The 20943-nt window shown below is 36.5% G+C and overlaps 1 protein-coding gene across 1 annotated transcript in view; it reads left to right on the top strand.

Annotated features, from left to right (window-relative positions):
• tyw1 (tRNA-yW synthesizing protein 1 homolog (S. cerevisiae)) overlaps positions 1 to 20943 on the top strand; it is a 127413-nt gene that overhangs the window by 73502 nt on the left and 32968 nt on the right. The window contains exons 9-11 of the mRNA XM_026191613.2: positions 16891 to 16943; positions 17062 to 17180; positions 19246 to 19355. Of these exons, the coding sequence (XP_026047398.2) occupies positions 16891 to 16943; positions 17062 to 17180; positions 19246 to 19355 (282 nt within the window). The remainder of the gene's footprint in view (positions 1 to 16890; positions 16944 to 17061; positions 17181 to 19245; positions 19356 to 20943) is intronic.

Genomic DNA, 20943 nt, shown 5'->3' with positions numbered 1-20943 from the left:
ATTCACAGTATTGTTATTCGAATCTTTATTATTATATCATCTTCCGTACGTTTTTTGGCATCTAACTCCTTCAAAACCGTTCAACTTAGAAAAACCATTCAAACACCGTTAGATTCCTATTCTTTTGGACATGACTGCTTCTATTTTTCTCATTTTTAACATTCATATTTTTAATTTTATTCAACTTTATTCAACAAAAATTTCCAATGTATTTCAATGGGGAGACCCTTCAAATTCTCATTCAACTTACTCATTTTTAAACTCTTACTACTTCAACATACGTTCACATAGAGCCACCATTCAAACTTTAAAACGAAGACAAGACATTCAACTATTCAACTTGTATTTATCTTTTCAATATCTATTATACTTTTTCTTCAGTTCCAGTTTAAGTTTCATGATGTTTTTTCACCCGTTTCAGAGTTTATAATGGGTGTGTATGGGACGGAATGTTGGGGCTAGAGTGAGGCAGCTCAACTGCTAGAGTGAGAGGAGCAAAAAAAATAATCTTAAAATCTTTTTTAAAACTGCTGCTGTGTCCGCAGCGTTTGCTCTACAGGTATGATTTTACCCTCAAAACGTAGCCATGGCTGTCCTCTTTCATCCAATGTGTTTACTATTGTACTAGGTGTTATGGTTCTTTCATAAATGTCACCAATGCACAGCCTCCTCCCTCAAACTCTTCCATAGACTCTAATGTTAAAATGGCTCAGAAGGTTCGTTTGAAAATCAGAAGAGCATGGTGTCTTTACACTGTCACCATGTCCATATAATAAACTCAACAGGCATGAAAACTGAGAATTCAGTAGACTAGAAGCTGCTGTCGCTCACGGTGAAAGAATTTCGTCAATATGACTTGTACTCTTCATATGGGAACGATTTGTTTCGGCCTGACTTTTCTGTTCATTTTAAGCAGCAAAAGTGAGGTGCATGTCTGTGTACGTGTGTATGGAGCCATTGGGTGCGGTCACTATAGCAACCAGGCTCACACCTGCCTGCTTAACGAGCTCTGCCTGCCACTGTACCAAGATTCATCTTAAGCACTTCTCTTTCAACTGCTGCTGTGTCCACAGTGTTACAGCCATCATTTTACCCTCAAATTGTCGCCATTATTGTTCTCTTTCCAACACCGTATCTTTCAAAGCTCAGGCATTTAAACTTTTTAAACTGTGTGGATCAAAGTGGAGGGATCACATTTGAGTCATTCAGTGATTCAAAGAATATGACCTTTTAATATTCTTTCAGATGTTTTCTGACTCTAAATGTTCTTTTCTCATTTCTTAGGGTTTTCTAATTTACATTTAAAACATTTTCAGCTTTTTTCCAACTTCTGCTTCTGTGTAACCTTCAGCTTTTAGCAGTTCAGCACCTTTGTTTTCAGGTTAAATTTGGTTGGTTTTTTTTTGTTTTTTTTTAAATTTCATTCAATATTTTTAACTCAAAATTCAGCAATTAATTCATTTCAGTGCATACATTCAGATTCAAGCATTCACACTGCAGTTTCTTCAGAAAATGCACTTTCTAGTTATTATTATTATATTTTATTCTGTATTCCGTACGTTTTTTGTAATCCTATAACTTCAAAACCGTTCAACTTAGAAAAACCATTCAAACACCGTTAGATTCCTATTCTTTTGGACAACACTGCTTCTATTTTTCATATTTTTAACATTTATATTTTTAATTTTATTCAACTTTATTCAACAAAAATTTATAATGTATTTCAATGGGGAGACCCTTCAAATCCTCATTCAACTTACTCATTTTTAAACTCTTACTACTTCCACATACATTGACATAGAGCCACCATTCAAACTTTAAAACGAAGACAAGACATTCAACTATTCAACTTGTATTTATCTTTTCAATATCTATTATACTTTTTCTTCAGTTCCAGTTTAAGTTTCATGATGTTTTTTCACCCGTTTCAGAGTTTATAATGGGTGTGTATGGGACGGAATGTTGGGGCTAGAGTGAGACAGCTCAACTGCTAGAGTGAGAGGAGCAAAAAAATTAATCTTAAAATCTTTTTTAAAACTGCTGCTGTGTCCACAGCGTTTGCTCTACAGGTATGATTTTACCCTCAAAACGTAGCCATGGCTGTCCTCTTTCATCCAATGTGTTTACTATTGTACTAGGTGTTATGGTTCTTTCATAAATGTCACCAATGCACAGCCTCCTCCCTCCAACTCTTCCATAGACTCTAATGTTAAAATGGCTCAGAAGGTTCGTTTGAAAATCAGAAGAGCATGGTGTCTTTACACTGTCACCACGTCCATATAATAAACTCCACAGGCATGAAAACTGAGAATTCGGTAGACTAGAAGCTGCTGTCGCTCACAGTGAAAGAATTTTGTCAATACGACTTTTACTTTTCATTTGGGAACGATTTGTTTCGGCCTGACTTTTCTGTTCATTTTAAGCAGCAAAAGTGAGGCGCATGTCTGTGTGCGTGTGTATGGAGCCATTGGGTGCGGTCACTATAGCAACCAGGCTCACACCTGCCTGCTTAACGAGCTCTGCCTGCCACTCTGCCAAGATTCATCTTAAACACTTCTCTTTCAACTGCTGCTGTGTCCACAGTGTTAAAGCCATCATTTTACCCTCAAAACGTCGCCATCGTTGTTCTTTTTCCAACATCTTGTCTTTCAAAGCTCAGAGATGTAAACTTTTTAAACTGTGTGGGTCCAAGTGGAGGGATCACATTTTAGTCATTCAGTGATTCAAAGAATATGACCTTTTAATATTCTTTCAGATGTTTTCTGATTCTAAATGTTCTTTTCTCATTTCTTAGGGTTTTCTAATTTACAATTAAAACATTTTCAGCTTTTTTCCAACTTCTTCTTCTGTGTAACCTTCAGCTTTTAGCAGTTCAGCACTTTTGTTTTCAGGTTAAATTCGGGTTTTTTTTTAATCTCATTCAAGATTTTTAACTTAAATTCAGTAATTAATTCATTTCAGTGCATACATTCAGATTCAAGCATTCACACTGCAGTTTCTTCAGAAAATGCACTTTCTAGTTATTATTAGTGTGAATGCTTGAAAAGCATTCACAGTATTGTTATTCGAATCTTTATTAGTGTGAATGCTTGAAAAGCATTCACAGTATTGTTATTCGAATCTTTATTATTATTATTATTATTATTATATATTCCGTACGTTTTTTGGCATCTCACTCCTTCAAAACCGCTCAACTTAGAAAAACCATTCAAACACCGTTAGATTCCTATTCTTTTGGACATGAATGCTTCTACTTTTCTCATTTTTAACATTTATATTTTTAATTTTATTCAACTTTATTTAACAAAAATTTATAATGTATTTCAATGGAGAGACCCTTCAAATTCTCATTCAATTCACTCATTTTTAAACCCTTACTACTTCCACATACTTTGACATAGAGCCACCATTCAAACTTTAAAACGAAGACAAGACATTCAACTATTCAACTTGTATTTATCTTTTCAATATCTATTATACTTTTTCTTCAGTTCCAGTTTAAGTTTCATGATGTTTTTTCACCCGTTTCAGAGTTTATAATGGGTGTGTATGGGACGGAATGTTGGGGCTAGAGTGAGGCAGCTCAACTGCTAGAGTGAGAGGAGCAAAAAAATTAATCTTAAAATCTTTTTTAAAACTGCTGCTGTGTCCGCAGCGTTTGCTCTACAGGTATGATTTTACCCTCAAAACGTAGCCATGGCTGTCCTCTTTCATCCAATGTGTTTACTATTGTCCTAGGTGTTATGGTTCTTTCATAAATGTCACCAATGCACAGCCTCCTCCCTCCAACTCTTCCATAGACTCTAATGTTAAAATGGCTCAGAAGGTTCGTTTGAAAATCAGAAGAGCATGGTGTCTTTCCACTGTCACCACGTCCATATAATAAACTCCACAGGCATGAAAACTGAGAATTAGGTAGACTAGACATTGCTGTCGCTCACGGTGAAAGAATTTCGTCAATACGACTTTTACTTTTCATTTGGGAACGATTTGTTTCGGCCTGACTTTTCTGTTCATTTTAAGCAGCAAAAGTGAGGCGCATGTCTGTGTACGTGTGTATGGAGCCATTGGGTGCAGTCACTATAGCAACCAGGCTCACACCTGCCTGCTTAACGAGCTCTCTCTGCCACTCTGCCAAAATTCATCTTAAACACTTCTCTTTCAACTGCTGCTGTGTCCACAGTGTTAAAGCCATCATTTTACCCTCAAAACGTCGCCATCGTTGTTCTCTTTCCAACATCTTGTCTTTCAAAGCTCAGACATTTAAACTTTTTAAACTGTGTGGATCCAAGTGGAGGGATCACATTTTAGTCATTCAGTGATTCAAAGAATATGACCTTTTAATATTCTTTCAGATGTTTTCTGACTCTAAATGTTCTTTTCTCATTTCTTAGGTTTTTCTAATTTGCAATTAAAACATTTTCAGCTTTTTTCCAACTTCTTCTTCTGTGTAACCTTCAGCTTTTAGCAGTTCAGCACTTTTGTTTTCAGGTTAAATTCGGGGTTTTTTTTTAAATCTCATTCAAAATTTTTAACTTAAATTCAGTAATTATTTCATTTCAATGCATACATTCAGATTCAAGCATTCACACTGCAGTTTCTTCAGAAAATGCACTTTCTAGTTATTATTATTATTATTATATATTCCGTACGTTTTTTGGCATCTCACTCCTTCAAAACCGTTCAACTTAGAAAAACCATTCAAACACCGTTAGATTCCTATTCTTTTGGACAACACTGCTTCTATTTTTCATATTTTTAACATTTATATTTTTAATTTTATTCAACTTTATTCAACAAAAATTTATAATGTATTTCAATGGGGAGACCCTTCAAATCCTCATTCAACTTACTCATTTTTAAACTCTTACTACTTCCACATACATTGACATAGAGCCACCATTCAAACTTTAAAACGAAGACAAGACATTCAACTATTCAACTTGTATTTATCTTTTCAATATCTATTATACTTTTTCTTCAGTTCCAGTTTAAGTTTCATGATGTTTTTTCACCCGTTTCAGAGTTTATAATGGGTGTGTATGGGACGGAATGTTGGGGCTAGAGTGAGGCAGCTCAACTGCTAGAGTGAGAGGAGCAAAAAAATTAATCTTAAAATCTTTTTTAAAACTGCTGCTGTGTCCACAGCGTTTGCTCTACAGGTATGATTTTACCCTCAAAACGTAGCCATCGCTGTCCTCTTTCATCCAATGTGTTTACTAATGTACTAGGTGTTATGGTTCTTTCATAAATCTCACCAATGCACAGCCTCCTCCCTCCAACTCTTCCATAGACTCCAATGTTAAAATGTCTCAGAAGGTTGGTTTGAAAATCAGAAGAGCATGGTGTCTTTACACTGTCACCACGTCCATATAATAAGCTCCACAGGCATGAAAACTGAGAATTAGGTAGACTAGACATTGCTGTCGCTCACGGTGAAAGAATTTTGTCAATACGACTTTTACTTTTCATTTGGGAGCGATTTGTTTCGGCCTGACTTTTCTATTCATTTTAAGCAGCAAAAGTGAGGTGCATGTCTGTGTACGTGTGTATGGAGCCCTTGGGTGCGGTCACTATAGCAACCAGGCTCACACCTGCCTGCTTAACGAGCTCTCTCTCTCACTCTGCCAAGATTCATCTTAAACACTTCTCTTTCAACTGCTGCTGTGTCCACAGTGTTAAAGCCATCATTTTACCCTCAAAACGTTGTTCTCTTTCCAACATCTTGTCTTTCAAAGCTCAGAGATGTAAACTTTTTAAACTGTGTGGATCCAAGTGGAGGGATCACATTTTAGTCATTCAGTGATTCAAAGAATATGAACTTTTAATATTCTTTCAGATGTTTTCTGACTCTAAATGTTCTTTTCTCATTTCTTAGGGTTTTCTAATTTACAATTAAAACATTTTCAGCTTTTTTCCAACTTCTTCTTCTGTCTAACCTTCAGCTTTTAGCAGTTCAGCACCTTTGTTTTCAGGTTAAATTCGGTTGTTTTTTTTGTTTTGTTTTTTATCTCATTCAATATTTTTAACTCAAAATTCAGCAATTAATTCATTTCAGTGCATACATTCAGATTCAAGCATTCACACTGCAGTTTCTTCAGAAAATGCACTTTCTAGTTAGTGTGAATGCTTGAAAAGCATTCACAGTATTGTTATTCGAATCTTTCTTATTATCTATTATTCCATATTCCGTACGTTTTTTGGCATCTAACTCCTTCAAAACCGTTCAACTTAGAAAAACCATTCAAACACCGTTAGATTCCTATTCTTTTGGACATGACTGCTTCTATTTTTCTCATTTTTAACATTTATATTTTTAATTTTATTCAACTTTATTTAACAAAAATTTATAATGTATTTCAATGGAGAGACCCTTCAAATTCTCATTCAAATTACTCCTCTTTAAACTGTATCTACTTCCACATACATTGACATAGAGCCACCATTCAAACTTTAAAACGAAGACAAGACATTCAACTATTCAACTTGTATTTATCTTTTCAATATCTATTATACTTTTTCTTCAGCTCCAGTTTAAGTTTCATGATGTTTTTTCACCCGTTTCAGAGTTTATAATGGGTGTCTATGGGACGGAATGTTGGGGCTAGAGTGAGACAGCTCAACTGCTAGAGTGAGAGGAGCAAAAAAATTAATCATAAAATCTTTTTTAAAACTGCTGCTGTGTCCGCAGCGTTTGCTCTACAGGTATGATTTTACCCTCAAAACGTAGCCATCGCTGTCCTCTTTCATCCAATGTGTTTACTATTGTACTAGGTGTTATGGTTCTTTCATAAATGTCACCAATGCACAGCCTCCTCCCTCCAACTCTTCCATAGACTCTAATGTTAAAATGGCTCAGAAGGTTCGTTTGAAAATCAGAAGAGCATGGTGTCTTTACACTGTCACCACGTCCATATAATAAACTCCACAGGCATGAAAACTGAGAATTTGGTAGACTAGACATGGCTGTCGCTCACGGTGAAAGAATTTTGTCAGTACGACTTTTACTTTTCATTTGGGAACGATTTGTTTCGGCCTGACTTTTCTGTTCATTTTAAGCAGCAAAAGTGAGGCGCATGTCTGTGTCCGTGTGTATGGAGCCCTTGGGTGCGGTCACTATAGCAACCAGGCTCACACCTGCCTGCTTAACGAGCTCTCTCTGCCACTCTGCCAAGATTCATCTTAAGCACTTCTCTTTCAACTGCTGCTGTGTCCACAGTGTTAAAGCCATCATTTTTACCCTCAAAACGTCGCCATCGTTGTTCTTTTTCCAACATCTTGTCTTTCAAAGCTCAGAGATGTAAACTTTTTAAACTGTGTGGGTCCAAGTGGAGGGATCACATTTTAGTCATTCAGTGATTCAAAGAATATGACCTTTTAATATTCTTTCAGATGTTTTCTGACTCTAAATGTTCTTTTCTCATTTCTTAGGTTTTTCTAATTTACAATTAAAACATTTTCAGCTTTTTTCCAACTTCTTCTTCTGTGTAACCTTCAGCTTTTAGCAGTTCAGCACTTTTGTTTTCAGGTTAAATTCAGGTTGTTGTTTTTTTTGTTTTTTTTTTATCTCATTAAAAATTTTTAACTCAAAATTCAGAAATTAATTCATTTCAGTGCATACATTCAGATTCAAGCATTCACACTGCAGTTTCTTCAGAAAATGCACTTTCTAGTTATTATATCATCTTCCGTACGTTTTTTGGCATCTAACTCCTTCAAAACCGTTCAACTTAGAAAAACCATTCAAACACCGTTAGATTCCTATTCTTTTGGACATGACTGCTTCTATTTTTCTCATTTTTAACATTCATATTTTTAATTTTATTCAACTTTATTCAACAAAAATTTCCAATGTATTTCAATGGGGAGACCCTTCAAATTCTCATTCAACTTACTCATTTTTAAACTCTTACTACTTCAACATACGTTCACATAGAGCCACCATTCAAACTTTAAAACGAAGACAAGACATTCAACTATTCAACTTGTATTTATCTTTTCAATATCTATTATACTTTTTCTTCAGTTCCAGTTTAAGTTTCATGATGTTTTTTCACCCGTTTCAGAGTTTATAATGGGTGTGTATGGGACGGAATGTTGGGGCTAGAGTGAGGCAGCTCAACTGCTAGAGTGAGAGGAGCAAAAAAAATAATCTTAAAATCTTTTTTAAAACTGCTGCTGTGTCCGCAGCGTTTGCTCTACAGGTATGATTTTACCCTCAAAACGTAGCCATGGCTGTCCTCTTTCATCCAATGTGTTTACTATTGTACTAGGTGTTATGGTTCTTTCATAAATGTCACCAATGCACAGCCTCCTCCCTCAAACTCTTCCATAGACTCTAATGTTAAAATGGCTCAGAAGGTTCGTTTGAAAATCAGAAGAGCATGGTGTCTTTACACTGTCACCACGTCCATATAATAAACTCCACAGGCATGAAAACTGAGAATTCAGTAGACTAGAAGCTGCTGTCGCTCACGGTGAAAGAATTTCGTCAATACGACTTGTACTCTTCATATGGGAACGATTTGTTTCGGCCTGACTTTTCTGTTCATTTTAAGCAGCAAAAGTGAGGTGCATGTCTGTGTACGTGTGTATGGAGCCATTGGGTGCGGTCACTATAGCAACCAGGCTCACACCTGCCTGCTTAACGAGCTCTGCCTGCCACTGTACCAAGATTCATCTTAAGCACTTCTCTTTCAACTGCTGCTGTGTCCACAGTGTTACAGCCATCATTTTACCCTCAAATTGTCGCCATTATTGTTCTCTTTCCAACACCGTATATTTCAAAGCTCAGGCATTTAAACTTTTTAAACTGTGTGGATCAAAGTGGAGGGATCACATTTGAGTCATTCAGTGATTCAAAGAATATGACCTTTTAATATTCTTTCAGATGTTTTCTGACTCTAAATGTTCTTTTCTCATTTCTTAGGGTTTTCTAATTTACATTTAAAACATTTTCAGCTTTTTTCCAACTTCTGCTTCTGTGTAACCTTCAGCTTTTAGCAGTTCAGCACCTTTGTTTTCAGGTTAAATTTGGTTGGTTTTTTTTTGTTTTTTTTTAAATTTCATTCAATATTTTTAACTCAAAATTCAGCAATTAATTCATTTCAGTGCATACATTCAGATTCAAGCATTCACACTGCAGTTTCTTCAGAAAATGCACTTTCTAGTTATTATTATTATATATTCCGTACGTTTTTTGGCATCTCACTCCTTCAAAACCGCTCAACTTAGAAAAACCATTCAAACACCGTTAGATTCCTATTCTTTTGGACATGAATGCTTCTACTTTTCTCATTTTTAACATTTATATTTTTAATTTTATTCAAATTTATTCAACAAAAATTTATAATGTATTTCAATGGGGAGACCCTTCAAATTCTCATTCAACTTACTCATTTTTAAACTCTTACTACTTCCACATACGTTGACATAGAGCCACCATTCAAACTTTAAAACGAAGACAAGACATTCAACTATTCAACTTGTATTTATCTTTTCAATATCTATTATACTTTTTCTTCAGTTCCAGTTTAAGTTTCATGATGTTTTTTCACCCGTTTCAGAGTTTATAATGGGTGTGTATGGGACGGAATGTTGGGGCTAGAGTGAGGCAGCTCAACTGCTAGAGTGAGAGGAGCAAAAAAATTAATCTTAAAATCTTTTTTAAAACTGCTGCTGTGTCCACAGCGTTTGCTCTACAGGTATGATTTTACCCTCAAAACGTAGCCATGGCTGTCCTCTTTCATCCAATGTGTTTACTATTGTACTAGGTGTTATGGTTCTTTCATAAATGTCACCAATGCACAGCCTCCTCCCTCCAACTCTTCCATAGACTCTAATGTTAAAATGGCTCAGAAGGTTCGTTTGAAAATCAGAAGAGCATGGTGTCTTTCCACTGTCACCACGTCCATATAATAAACTCCACAGGCATGAAAACTGAGAATTCAGTAGACTAGAAGCTGCTGTCGCTCACGGTGAAAGAATTTTGTCAATACGACTTTTACTTTTCATTTGGGAACGATTTGTTTCGGCCTGACTTTTCTGTTCATTTTAAGCAGCAAAAGTGAGGTGCATGTCTGTGTACGTGTGTATGGAGCCATTGGGTGCGGTCACTATAGCAACCAGGCTCACACCTGCCTGCTTAACGAGCTCTGCCTGCCACTGTACCAAGATTCATCTTAAGCACTTCTCTTTCAACTGCTGCTGTGTCCACAGTGTTACAGCCATCATTTTACCCTCAAAATGTCACCATCGTTGTTCTTTTTCCAACATTGTCTTTCAAAGCTCAGACTTTTACATTTTTTAAACTGTGTGGATCCAAGCGGAGGGATCACATTTTAGTCATTCAGTGATTCAAAGTATATGAACTTTTAATGTTCTTTCAGATGTTTTCTGACTCTGAATTTTCTTTTCTCAGTTCTGAGGTTTTTCTAATTTACAATTAAAACATTTTCAGCTTTTTTCCAACTTCTTCTTCTGTGTAACCTTCAGCTTTTAGCAGTTCAGCACTTTTGTTTTCACGTTAAATTCGGATTTTTTTTTATCTCATACAAAATTTTTAACTCAAAATTCAGCAATTAATTCATTTCAGTGCATACATTCAGATTCAAGCATTCACACTGCAGTTTCTTCAGAAAATGCACTTTCTAGTTATTAGTGTGAATGCTTGAAAAGCATTCACAGTATTGTTATTCGAATCTTTATTATTATATTTTATTATTATTATTATCTATTCCGTACGTTTTTTGTAAGCCTACTCCTTCAAAACCGTTCAACTTAGAAAAACCATTCAAACACCGTTAGATTCCTATTCTTTTGGACAACACTGCTTCTATTTTTCATATTTTTAACATTTATATTTTTAATTTTATTCAACTTTATTCAACAAAAATTTCCCATGTATTTCAATGGGGAGACCCTTCAAATTCTCATTCAACTTACTCATTTTTAAACTCTTACTACTTCAACATACGTTCACATAGAGCCACCATTCAAACTTTAAAACGAAGACAAGACATTCAACTATTCAACTTGTATTTATCTTTTCAATATCTATTATACTTTTTCTTCAGTTCCAGTTTAAGTTTCATGATGTTTTTTCACCCGTTTCAGAGTTTATAATGGGTGTGTATGGGACGGAATGTTGGGGCTAGAGTGAGGCAGCTCAACTGCTAGAGTGAGAGGAGCAAAAAAATTAATCTTAAAATCTTTTTTAAAACTGCTGCTGTGTCCACAGCGTTTGCTCTACAGCCATCATTTTACCCTCAAAACGTAGCCATGGCTGTCCTCTTTCATCCAATGTGTTTACTATTGTCCTAGGTGTTACGGTTCTTTCATAAATGTCACCAATGCACAGCCTCCTCCTTCCAACTCTTCCATAGACTCTAATGTTAAAATGGCTCAGAAGGTTCGTTTGAAAATCAGAAGAGCATGGTGTCTTTCCACTGTCACCACGTCCATATAATAAGCTCCACAGGCATGAAAACTGAGAATTCAGTAGACTAGAAGCTGCTGTCGCTCACGGTGAAAGAATTTTGTCAATACGACTTTTACTTTTCATTTGGGAACGATTTGTTTCGGCCTGACTTTTCTGTTCATTTTAAGCAGCAAAAGTGAGGCGCATGTCTGTGTACGTGTGTATGGAGCCATTGGGTGCGGTCACTATAGCAACCAGGCTCACACCTGCCTGCTTAACGAGCTCTGCCTGCCACTGTACCAAGATTCATCTTAAACACTTCTCTTTCAACTGCTGCTGTGTCCACAGTGTTACAGCCATCATTTTACCCTCAAATTGTCGCCATTATTGTTCTCTTTCCAACACCGTATCTTTCAAAGCTCAGGCATTTAAACTTTTTAAACTGTGTGGATCAAAGTGGAGGGATCACATTTGAGTCATTCAGTGATTCAAAGAATATGACCTTTTAATATTCATTCAGATGTTTTCTGACTCTAAATGTTCTTTTCTCATTTCTTAGGGTTTTCTAATTTACATTTAAAACATTTTCAGTTTTTTTCCAACTCCTTCTTCTGTGTAACCTTCAGCTTTTAGCAGTTCAGCACCTTTGTTTTCAGGTTAAATTCGTTTTTTTTTTTTTGTTTTTTTTTTAATCTCATTCAATATTTTTAACTCAAAATTCAGCAATTAATTCATTTCAGTGCATACATTCAGATTCAAGCATTCACACTGCAGTTTCTTCAGAAAATGCACTTTCTAGTTATTAGTGTGAATGCTTGAAAAGCATTCACAGTATTGTTATTCGAATCTTTATTCTATTTTATTATTATGGATTCCGTACGTTTTTTGTACTCTATCTCCTTCAAAACCGTTCAACTTAGAAAAACCATTCAAACACCATTAGATTCCTATTCTTTTGGACATGACTGCTTCTATTTTTCTCATTTTTAACATTTATATTTTTAATTTTATTCAACTTTTTTCAACAAAAATTTCCCATGTATTTCAATGGGGAGACCCTTCAAATTCTCATTCAACTTCCTCCTCTTTAAACTGTATCTACTTCCACATACATTGACATAGAGCCACCATTCAAACTTTAAAACGAAGACAAGACATTCAACTATTCAACTTGTATTTATCTTTTCAATATCTATTATACTTTTTCTTCAGTTCCAGTTTAAGTTTCATGATGTTTTTTCACCCGTTTCAGAGTTTATAATGGGTGTGTATGGGACGGAATGTTGGGGCTAGAGTGAGGCAGCTCAACTGCTAGAGTGAGAGGAGCAAAAAAATTAATCTTAAAATCTTTTTTAAAACTGCTGCTGTGTCCGCAGCGTTTGCTCTACAGGTATGATTTTACCCTCAAAACGTAGCCATGGCTGTCCTCTTTCATCCAATGTGTTTACTATTGTCCTAGGTGTTGTGGTTCTTTCATAAATGTCACCAATGCACAGCCTCCTCCCTCCAACTCTTCCATAGACTCTAATGTTAAAATGGCTCAGAAGGTTCGTTTGAAAATCAGAAGAGCATGGTGTCTTTACACTGTCACCACGTCCATATAATAAGCTCCACAGGCATGAAAACTGAGAATTAGGTAGACTAGACATGGCTGTCGCTCACGGTGAAAGAATTTTGTCAATACGACTTTTACTTTTCATTTGGGAACGATTTGTTTCGGCCTGACTTTTCTGTTCATTTTAAGCAGCAAAAGTGAGGTGCATGTCTGTGTACGTGTGTATGGAGCCATTGGGTGCGGTCACTATAGCAACCAGGCTCACACCTGCCTGCTTAACGAGCTCTGCCTGCCACTGTGCCAAGATTCATCTTAAGCACTTCTCTTTCAACTGCTGCTGTGTCCACAGTGTTACAGCCATCATTTTACCCTCAAATTGTCGCCATTATTGTTCTCTTTCCAACACCGTATCTTTCAAAGCTCAGGCATTTAAACTTTTTAAACTGTGTGGATCAAAGTGGAGGGATCACATTTGAGTCATTCAGTGATTCAAAGAATATGACCTTTTAATATTCATTCAGATGTTTTCTGACTCTAAATGTTCTTTTCTCATTTCTTAGGGTTTTCTAATTTACATTTAAAACATTTTCAGTTTTTTTCCAACTCCTTCTTCTGTGTAACCTTCAGCTTTTAGCAGTTCAGCACCTTTGTTTTCAGGTTAAATTCGGGGGTTTTTTGTTTGTTTTTTTAAAATTTCATTTAATATTTTTAACTCAAAATTCAGCAATTAATTCATTTCAGTGCATACATTCAGATTCAAGCATTCACACTGCAGTTTCTTCAGAAAATGCACTTTCTAGTTATATTTTATCTATTCCGTACGTTTTTTGAAAGCCTACTCCTTCAAAACCATTCAACTTAGAAAAACCATTCAAACATCGTTAGATTCCTATTATTTTGGACAACATTGCTTGTATTTTTCTCATTTTTAACATTTATATTTTTAATTTTATTCAACTTTATTCAACAAAAATTTCCCATGTATTTCAATGGGGAGACCCTTCAAATTCTCATTCAACTTACTCATTTTTAAACTCTTACTACTTCAACATACGTTCACATAGAGCCACCATTCAAACTTTAAAACGAAGACAAGACATTCAACTATTCAACTTGTATTTATCTTTTCAATATCTATTATACTTTTTCTTCAGTTCCAGTTTAAGTTTCATGATGTTTTTTCACCCGTTTCAGAGTTTATAATGGGTGTGTATGGGACGGAATGTTGGGGCTAGAGTGAGGCAGCTCAACTGCTAGAGTGAGAGGAGCAAAAAAATTAATCTTAAAATCTTTTTTAAAACTGCTGCTGTGTCCGCAGCGTTTGCTCTACAGGTATGATTTTACCCTCAAAACGTAGCCATGGCTGTCCTCTTTCATCCAATGTGTTTACTATTGTCCTAGGTGTTATGGTTCTTTCGTAAATGTCACCAATGCACAGCCTCCTCCCTCCAACTCTTCCATAGACTCTAATGTTAAAATGGCTCAGAAGGTTCGTTTGAAAATCAGAAGAGCATGGTGTCTTTCCACTGTCACCACGTCCATATAATAAACTCTACAGGCATGAAAACTGAGAATTCAGTAGACTAGAAGCTGCTGTCGCTCACGGTGAAAGAATTTTGTCAATACGACTTTTACTTTTCATTTGGGAACGATTTGTTTCGGCCTGACTTTTCTGTTCATTTTAAGCAGCAAAAGTGAGGCGCATGTCTGTGTACGTGTGTATGGAGCCATTGGGTGCGGTCACTATAGCAACCAGGCTCACACCTGCCTGCTTAACGAGCTCTGCCTGCCACTGTACCAAGATTCATCTTAAACACTTCTCTTTCAACTGCTGCTGTGTCCACAGTGTTACAGCCATCATTTTACCCTCAAATTGTCGCCATTATTGTTCTCTTTCCAACACCGTATCTTTCAAAGCTCAGGCATTTAAACTTTTTAAACTGTGTGGATCAAAGTGGAGGGATCACATTTGAGTCATTCAGTGATTCAAAGAATATGACCTTTTAATATTTATTCAGATGTTTTCTGACTCTAAATGTTCTTTTCTCATTTCTTAGGGTTTTCTAATTTACATTTAAAACATTTTCAGTTTTTTTCCAACTCCATCTTCTGTGTAACCTTCAGCTTTTAGCAGTTCAGCACCTTTGTTTTCAGGTTAAATTTGATTTTTTGATTTTTTTTTTAATTTCATTCAATATTTTTAACTCAAAATTCAGCAATTAATTCATTTCAGTGCATACATTCAGATTCAAGCATTCACACTGCAGTTTCTTCAGAAAATGCACTTTCTAGTTAATTATTAAAGTAGCTTACCAATGTCACTTTCAGTCAGTTCCGGTAGTGTGCAACACACAGAGTTTGGCTTCTTCTTTGTGCCACACACCAGGTAAAGCTTTCCTGTTTGGTTCAGACAAGAAAAGCACAAAGTCAAGAGTGTGAAACCTGTTGTGGGGGTGATATCTGTGGTATCTTTGTGCTTAAATTGTCACTCTAATATGTAAATTGGCAGTCGTCTCTTTCATTACTTGGTGGAAGACCAGTTAGGACATTGTCTCCCTGCTCCTTTCATTCCCCTCAAGCAGCTCAAGAGTGAAAGACAGAGTATCACATGAGTGTAAACTGTTTTTATAATTTTCATATTCTCCGATGCTGTTTCTCTGAAATGGTGCAGTTATCATAGAGTGTATTAAAAAGACGGACACATTCTCAGTGACATCAACTGTTGGTTTGTGAAGTCTAATGTGAATTGAGCATATTCATTGTCGTCATCTTGTGTTTTAAACCTGACATGATGGCGAGGGGAGGCTCTCACCGGAAGAACTGAGAGACGCTGCACACATGGCATCACTTCATTTTTCATATTCAGAAGACATGTCCATCTTTTATATACAGTGCATGGAGACACACAAACACAAAGATAATCATTGTTCTTGTTAAAGTCACTAATAGCAGGTCCGATTCAGTACTGTGTTGTCCAGAGTCTTGTAGACCTGCACTCAGTTTTTTTTGTTACTTGTGAAAAGATGATTCAGTGGTAAGCTGTTACATTGAAGTGTAAAAATCAAAAAAGTGTATTTCATTCATTCAGCCTTTCCTGCAAATATACCCACAAACAGCCTCGATGAGGAACATTTTGTATTTGACTAATCTTGCATCAAATCTGAGATCTGTGGGAGCAGTTCGAGCACAAACACACCCCGGTACAGATGTCCTGCTGTGTTTTTGTGTTTTAGATATTTCATGAAGGTTTTAATAGCAGCTACAGCACACACAAGCTTCCAAAATAGGAGGCTTTGTTTTTTAAACTTGCTGCCTACATTCTTTGTGTGGCTTTGTACTGCTGTACTTACTAGAAAGCTATTTTAAATGATTTTGAAAAGGAAAGGCAGCCCTTCTTCTTTAATCTATCACGTTTTTTTGTTTGTTTGTGTTTTTTCCTGGGATTTCATGAATGCGTCAAGTCATGAGGATAAAAGGATTCCATCTGACAGATATTATAGAGCGGGACGGATTTTTTTCTTTTCAATTTTTTTTAATGAGGGAGAATGAGGAGAAATCCACATCCGGCTGTTCATAGTGGTTTGAGGCCATGGTGTTAAAAGGGATAGAGAGGCCCACCTCAGGGGCATTTGAAACACTTTCCTCACAGACCTTTTTGTGCAAAAAGGGAATCTGAAACATTCTCTCCTTTCTCCCAATGACATGGCTTCAAGCTGCCAGTAGACACTTTGCTGGAGATGTTCAGTGGCTGTTAGCATGGGGCCATTAAAAAATCAGACTTTGTGAATGTTGAAAGGCTTTACTGAAGTCCATGTTTCTTTCAGCTTAATTTGACTTGTGCAGTTCTGCATTGTGAAGTGTTTCACTGATTTGATGCCGTATTTATAACACGTTGTGTTTTTACCTTTTTGTGAAGGATATAAACTGATTGGGAGTCACTCAGGAGTGAAGCTTTGTCGATGGACTAAGGTAACGAAATCAACCCTTTTAAATAAACCGTTAAAACACTTCCTTTAAATTATCTCAAATTTCTATTACAGCTTTGACAAACTGAATGCATGAATTGTAATTCATTTATTTATTTTAGTCTATGTTGAGAGGAAGGGGAGGTTGTTACAAGCACACTTTCTACGGTATTGAGTCCCACCGGTGCATGGAGACTACCCCCAGCCTCGCATGTGCTAACAAGTGTGTCTTCTGCTGGAGGTATGTGCTTCTCAACTTCTTCTCTTTTAGTTTGACATCATTAAGGAGAATCTTAAGTGATCCAAATAAAAGTTAATCTTTCAGCCTATCAATATTAATACCCTAGTAGAGTACATGTCTTATTTATACTGTGATTTAATTAAGATGCTAGTCCTTCTGGGTACAGGCTTTATGCTTCCCATCTAGGGCTGTGCAATATGACCAAAATCTCATATCCCGATATAAGAATTTTATCGTCCCGATAACCATATGAATCACAAAAATATAACATTTTCTGTAAATTCTGTGAATCTCGGGCAGCTCCACTTGCGTGAAGTGTTTCCAGCTGCGCGTCATGTAGCTGGAGTCGAGTGTTTTAACCGATGCATGAAACTATACATTTTTAGACATAAGTTGTAAAGGCCGCCGTTTTCTTTGTGAGTGTTTATTACACGGCGTGCTGCGGGGAAAAGCCTGTTCTAACGTTTGAGTCTAAGGTTTATTTTTTAGCACCTGGCGGCTCTTTTTTTAATTCTCATCTGTAAATAATCTGCTCTTTCACGCGATTATTTTGAAAAGTCTCAACAGGATCTTGAGCTTTATTGTGAAAGGTTTATGTGGAACATAAACAAGCGGACACGCGATGCTGTTACCGTCGTTGTTGCTAACGACAACGCATTAAAAACGGCGCTTGTCCGTCTGTAGTGTGGTTATATTAAATGTAAGAGAAAGAGAGAACTTTAAGAAATTAATATACAGTGACCATCAAAACGATGAAAAAATATTGCCGTAAACAGTTTATTTTGCGACACCACGAAACAAACAATAGCGTAAAATGAAACGATAGACGTTTTTATATCGTCATCCGATATATATCGTTATATCGAACAGCCCTATTCCCATCACTTTAACTGTCCATTGCTACACAACTGTATATAAGGTATAACTCCAACATGTGTTTTCCTGTTTTTAGGAGTGTTTTTATTTTGCTATATATTAACTAGTTTTAGCCTGTTTGGTTACTAACTTGTAGGGTTTTTTGTTTTTTTTAAACCAAACCCATTTAGGGTTTAGTCCAGTCACTGTTGATGATCTCGCTGTTCCATAGAAGTTCATGTTTTATGTGCAGATGGATAATGGTCTGCATAGCTGCAAGGCCTAAATGTGGACACTGATTCATCATGGCATTAGTGAGAGATTGGGCCTTTTACCAACTTCAAGTTCCATTTGAAAAGGCGACTGTGTTGAGCACTGAAAGGTCGCTGTCAGAATGTGCTGTGGTGAACTGCTGCCCTGTCAACACAGATCTGCCCGTCTCCCTTACTACAGCTATGTGGGATGACAGGAAATAAGCAATTTTGGGGCACAGTTGCTTTGTTCCTTGCTGCCCCCACCATCCACCTCTTTGTGGCAACAGGTGGATCAAGATTTTCATGGACGCCATCAATATATGTCACGTTAGAGTGTGCATACTTATCTGACAGAAATTTGTGATGCCCCAGGATTTGGTGTTGCACATAGACATCACACTTGGATAGTTGGAACGTGTTATTAACACCCAAAGGGAGAGCATGCATTCTTTCACTTAATATGTTTTTATAGGGTGATAATACACACGCCCACATAATTCACTTTCAATCTGTGAGTAAATAACTTGAGTCTTAGCATTTGGCACCTCGTTAAATGCTCCTTTTATTCTAGTGAAATGTGTCTTTAACTTTTTAAGTGATGTTTGTGTTGAACAAACGGTCTAATAGTCTTGGACTTTCTAAATCAGAATTACCATGGAGTAATACCACCGATGAGGTGTAATGTCCTTTGTTTGTACTGAAGCTGGTTTGGAGCCCATATTTACAGTTTGTTTAGGCCATTTATTCCATTTGTAGCCACAAGCAGTGTTCATTTTCCCTTTTATGCTCCAGAAGCATGTCTCCAAAGAAGGTAATACCATCTCTAAGGCTACAGTGGTTGCTCTTTGATTAATATTTAGTTTGCTGTATTGCTACATTTGGTTGGTGCTTGCTGAAGCAGTTACATCTTGACTGCTGTTAGTTCCTATTTATTCATGTTTGTGCTCCACTAACAGACATCATACCAACCCTGTCGGCACTGAATGGCGCTGGAAAATGGATCCTGCAGAGAAAATCTTGGAGGATGCCCTGGAAAAGCACCAGAACATGATTCGACAATTCAGAGGTTAGGCTTTGAGCAGGTGACACATGCAAACATGAACAACAACATGCATGTTTTTTCTAAATGTCTGTCTGGCTATTTGTCTGTTTACTTATGCTTATGCTTGAAAGTGTTCATCATCTTTGTTAAAATGAACATAGTCACAAAAGTGTGCAAGAATAAGCCATTTTGCACTTTTTCTCCTTAAGGTCTTCAGCTTGGAACTTATGAATTCTTTTAAACTTAATGAAGTAAAGTTCACATGCAAGTGCTGATGATCTGTGGGGCTGATGAGCTGTTTCATCACATTGTTGCTTTCCTCGCTCATAAATCACTTTTCAATCGCAGATCCACAGACAGACAGTGCATGCAATCTTTGATTTCCACCTCCTGTTTGTAACAACTCCACTCTCTATTTTCTTAAAACTTATCAACATTTGAGGTATCTAAGTTAGTAATTGGAAATCAAAGATTTAAACCTATTTGTACTCCCATTTTCTGGACTATGCTTCTACTGCTTGTACTAACATTGCTGGCATTTGGGACTTTTTCTCTGGCTGCTACCAGCTTTGGCTGAGAACGGCTGGCTGGCCACTCAAAGCTCAGTCCAAACAGAATTTACTGATCCTGTGTGTATGCCCCAAGCAGATTTTCTTTGAGGTTTTCAGAAATGTTGTCAAAACATAGTGGTGACAAATTTATCAGACGTTAAGTAAGGCAAACTAATTCAGAAATATTTTGTTCCTCGTGTGGATTTAAAGGTAATCAGCAAAATTAGGTTAGAGTTCAGACTAAGTTACTCCTTAATGAGTTGTAGGAATAAAACAATGCTTATACTGCAATGTTCTTACACATAAATAAAAGAATATTTTATATTGTCTGTGTTAAACAGTTATTTATTATTCAAAATATAGTGGAAAGGCCTAGCAAAAAGATTTCTTAAGTTTTTCATGTATGTGTGGGCCATTTGATTTAAGTGATATAAAATAACAATTTGAGAAGCTAAATGTATGAATGTTTTTATATTTTTCTAGATAAAACAATTGTGAATAATTAATAGTCAAGAATGTGTTTGCATCTGTTTTGTTTTGTGACAAGCTCAAAGAAATGCGGATAAATTCATTACCATATTGTTAAAGACAAAAGTGTTTTCAAATGTTTTTCAGACTCTTGCTCTCGAGTGTCAGCTGTGGTACAGAAATACAGTCTTACATTATTCCATTCCAAACTGCATTCTGCTCAACACTGGATGTTACTCTGTCCGTACAGCCTGTTGTGACTCTAGTTAGCATAAACACACTTGCAGAGACCATTTCCATCAAGCCCAAACCAGCATCTTTCCAGTTAAACTCTTCATCTTATTTTCTATCGTGCTCATGTACAAGTCAGTACTGACACCATACACTTACCTGCATTATGTAATATGATATTATATGGCTAATAAATAAAATATTCACATGATTGCTAGGCCGGCATGTAGGACCTCGGTCCAGCCAACTATTCTTGAGGCCTGGCCTGATCCTGCAACTTTACGGTCAGAGAGCTGCCTCTCTAACCTCAAAGCTGCTGCTGATCCCATTATAAAACACTGCAGACATTGTGCTCGTGAAAT

This window comes from Astatotilapia calliptera, chromosome 14 (assembly GCF_964374335.1).
Source record: "Astatotilapia calliptera chromosome 14, fAstCal68.1, whole genome shotgun sequence".
In the NCBI taxonomy this organism is placed as follows: Eukaryota; Metazoa; Chordata; class Actinopteri; order Cichliformes; family Cichlidae; genus Astatotilapia; species Astatotilapia calliptera.
The sequence above is the reverse complement of the archived record's forward strand: the minus strand, read 5'-3'. Positions and strand labels throughout refer to the sequence as shown.